Source organism: Anoplophora glabripennis, unplaced genomic scaffold, assembly GCF_000390285.2.
Source record: "Anoplophora glabripennis isolate ALB-LARVAE unplaced genomic scaffold, Agla_2.0 scaffold4556, whole genome shotgun sequence".
Lineage (NCBI taxonomy): Eukaryota > Metazoa > Arthropoda > Insecta > Coleoptera > Cerambycidae > Anoplophora > Anoplophora glabripennis.
Genome location: NW_019420631.1, coordinates 1747 through 6069, shown reverse-complemented (window position 1 = coordinate 6069; position 4323 = coordinate 1747). Strand labels below are relative to the sequence as shown.

General features: G+C 44.1%; 1 protein-coding gene across 1 annotated transcript; it reads left to right on the top strand.

Annotated features, from left to right (window-relative positions):
• Window positions 1-280: 280 nt before the first annotated feature.
• On the top strand, window positions 281-3317 carry LOC108916576 (zinc finger protein 91-like; the record flags this gene model as incomplete). The annotated part of the gene is made up of 2 exons (XM_023457015.1): window positions 281-1399; window positions 1967-3317. Coding segments are annotated over 2 exons (2470 nt in total), but the record flags the coding sequence as incomplete, so codon positions are not given.
• Between the last annotated feature and the right edge of the window lie 1006 nt (window positions 3318-4323).

Sequence of the window (4323 nt, the reverse complement as noted above, 5' to 3'; positions counted from 1 at the left end):
TTGTAACTGAACGATCTTTCAAATGTTGCAGTTTTATGTGAAGGAGGGGTTAAATTACCTTCAAATGTTTTGTTTTAATTATGAACGTCAGTTGGGAGTCTGATTTTATTGCACAGATATTGGGGGGATTTATTTAAAATGATATGGATGGACGGTTTAAAAAAAATATCCGTTAACATTTGTAACTCTGAAACCTGACTTGCATTGGTCTCATCGCGAATTATATCGGCAGCTGAAATATATGTACAGCAAAAATGTACACGATTTGTATTTTTTTCAGTGACGCACTGTTGGAAATCCCAGGAGACGAACGCGTGGACTACTCGAGCGAGTGTGGCCTAAGAGATACAGAAACAAAAAATCATAGGCTCGACAGTAAGAAGCACGAATCGAACCACAGCGATTCGACGCAGTTAAAAAAGTACAAATGTGACTCGTGCGATTACGAATCTGTCCGTAAGAAGAACCTTAGACAACACGAGTTCATGCACAAGGACATACCGGCATCCCGAAAGTACCAGTGTTACACCTGCGGTTTTGAAACCAAACGTAGAACCTCCATGGTGGGCCACCAACTGGTACACCGGGACTTTTCTCAAGTACGAACTTTCAAGTACGATGTGTGCGATTACCAGACGATCCACGAATGCTCTCTCAAGAAGCACTCTTTAGTTCCCACGGATCCGTCCCAGAGAGAATCGCACAAATGCGACTACGAAACAGACCGTAAAATCAACCTCACTCGCCACCGGGAAAGACACGATGACCAGGTGCAGACGCGGATGTTAAAATGCGACACTTGCAGTTACGGAGCCAAGAGCAGGAGAACTCTAATCGCCCACCAGAAAAGCCACGAAGCGTCCACCGAGCAAATGTTCATGTGCAACACGTGCGGCTTCGAAACCAAGAACAAGCATTACCTCGTACGACATAACTTGGCACACGGGAAACCCGCAGAATACAAATCCCCCGTGAAGAAGTACAAGTGCGAATTCTGCCATTACGGGTCTTACGCTAAGGTGCACTTACAGCTTCATATGCTGAAACACGGGGACTGTCCCGACATACCGACGTACTCGTGCGGGAAGTGTGATTATAAAACGAAGCGGAAGTGCAACTTGAAGCGCCACCAACTGTCCCACCAAGACTTTTCCCAGGCACGCCAATACAAGTGCCACACGTGCGGTTTCCAAACCAAACAGAAGTCGAACCTCGGTCGTCACCAGCTCACGCACAAGGACACGTCTGAGTTGTTGACTTACAAGTGCGACGTTTGCGGCATGGAGACCATTCACAAGTACAACTTCATAAAGCACCAGGCGATCCACAAGGATCGCTCGCAGGTACGGATGTACAAGTGCGACGTGTGCGACTTTGAANAGTTCAGCTGTGTCGTCCAGTGTGCAACACACTGTTCTTGCACTTAACCCATGCTAGATGTGCCACGGCATTTAAGTCACACTTTAAACACTTAAAACTCTAAATACCTACATACACATATATATAGTAAAAAGAAAAGTAATAAGATATCAGACAAAATAGATACGCAAGCGAGCGAAACAATTATGTGAGTGTAATTAGGTGCTAGTTATTGAGAATTAAAAAGGCTTTATATATATTTTTTTGAAGCAACTGACAGACAGCGATTTCAGAGGCAACGGTACTACGTTTTAAATTTTTGGCATATTGTAACTGAACGATCTTTCAAATGTTGCAGTTTTATGTGAAGGAGGGGTTAAATTACCTTCAAATGTTTTGTTTTAATTATGAACGTCAGTTGGGAGCCTCATTTTATTGCACAAATATTGGGGGGATTTATTTAAAACGATATGGATGGACGGTTTAAAAAAAATATCCGTTAACATTTGTAACTCTGAAACCTGACTTGCATTGGTCTCATCGCGAATTATATCGGCAGCTGAAATATATGTACAGCAAAAATGTACACGATTTGTATTTTTTTCAGTGACGCACTGTTGGAAATCCCAGGAGACGAACGCGTGGACTACTCGAGCGAGTGTGGCCTAAGAGATACAGAAACAAAAAATCATAGGCTCGACAGTAAGAAGCACGAATCGAACCACAGCGATTCGACGCAGTTAAAAAAGTACAAATGTGACTCGTGCGATTACGAATCTGTCCGTAAGAAGAACCTTAGACAACACGAGTTCATGCACAAGGACATACCGGCATCCCGAAAGTACCAGTGTTACACCTGCGGTTTTGAAACCAAACGTAGAACCTCCATGGTGGACCACCAACTGGTACACCGGGACTTTTCCCAAGTACGAACTTTCAAGTACGATGTGTGCGATTACCAGACGATCCACGAATGCTCTCTCAAGAAGCACTCTTTAGTTCCCACGGATCCGTCCCAGAGAGAATCGCACAAATGCGACTACGAATCAGACCGTAAAATCAACCTCACTCGCCACCGGGAAAGACACGATGACCTGGTGCAGACGCGGATGTTAAAATGCGACACTTGCAGTTACGGAGCCAAGAGCAGGAGAACTCTAATCGCCCACCAGAAAAGCCACGAAGCGTCCACCGAGCAAATGTTCATGTGCAACACGTGCGGCTTCGAAACCAAGAACAAGCATTACCTCGTACGACATAACTTGGCACACGGGAAACCCGCAGAATACAAATCCCCCGTGAAGAAGTACAAGTGCGAATTCTGCCATTACGGGTCTTACGCTAAGGTGCACTTACAGCTTCATATGCTGAAACACGGGGACTGTCCCGACATACCGACGTACTCGTGCGGGAAGTGTGATTATAAAACGAAGCGGAAGTGCAACTTGAAGCGCCACCAACTGTCCCACCAAGACTTTTCCCAGGCACGCCAATACAAGTGCCACACGTGCGGTTTCCAAACCAAACAGAAGTCGAACCTCGGTCGTCACCAGCTCACGCACAAGGACACATCTGAGGTGTTGACTTACAAGTGCGACGTTTGCGGCATGGAGACCATTCACAAGTACAACTTCATAAAGCACCAGGCGATCCACAAGGATCGCTCGCAGGTACGGATGTACAAGTGCGACGTGTGCGACTTTGAAACGAAGCACAAGAGCAGCCTCGGGACGCACCGAGAGAAGCACACGATTCCTCGGGGAACGGAAACTTACAAGTGCCACCTTTGCGACTACGTAACCGCCTGTAAGAAAAATTTGGCTACCCACCGGTTCAAGCATAAACCGTTGTATAGGTGCGATACTTGTGACTACGAGACTAAATGGAAGTTCCACCTCTCTCGGCACATGGTAGTACACGGTAGCTCTTCCAAGGAGCGAAAGCACAGGACCCACTAACTGCAGAAATATACTCCAAAGTCTACGCATGCATTAGCACTGAAACGTTGCTAACCGCACAACACGTCTTAATACTAGTCACCTAAAACGTTTAGGCGTTTTACGCGAGTTTTATATTTTTGCATACAAGGTGTTTAGGATGCAATGCACTTTAATACTTGTGTACGCCGCCACCGTAATCATGTATAACAAATACATGAATTGTAGGCAACCTACAATGCGTGTGAAGGGAGATAGAGCCTGTAAACTGTGACGATGCGAAGGGCTTTATTGATTGATGAAGAACTAAGTTACCTTTTGCTTCTTCTTCTCGGAAGATGGTGCAATGCAGCTTTACCAGTAGAGTAAATAAACGTAGAATGTGTAGTATGTGGTACTCATTTGAGAAAACAATGTGACAAAAGCTGATTTTTTTTCAAAGTTGTAGAATAGAACATATTTGGGGAAAAAAAACTTGCAATTAATTATGACCTGAACCATTTTACAGACTGACAAAATTGAACAACCAAATAGTAATCTATGAATAACATTAGGTACGAAATGTGCGCTGAATTAATTAGTGAAAAGTAGCACTGAGGCACAGTCTAGATAGGCCATTCGTACTAAAGTAAGGCGAGCAAAATAAACGTTTTAAACGAGCGTTTACTGTGGTGCTTATTCGTGACGCCACTCAGTGCGATTGAGAATCAAGAAGACGAATGAGTATAATAACGGGAACCTAGGGACACCGAAATTAACTTTGCTTTGAGGCTCCCGGCATGCACTTTTTTTAGATTGACTTCCGTCTAGTCGGCAGGCGAATTGTAGGGTAGAAGGCAGACGACCCATATGCGTTCTCGGTCTACCTAGATGACGTCACCGAATCACATGACAAAATTTAAACTTAGAATATTTCTTAGCGTTCTGTTATTGCTGGTTATAGATTACAAATTTATGCAGTTCTAAATACAGTTAAAATTTCTGTGCGAGTTGTCTGTTTTGATAAACAAAAAATGCCAACATAGGA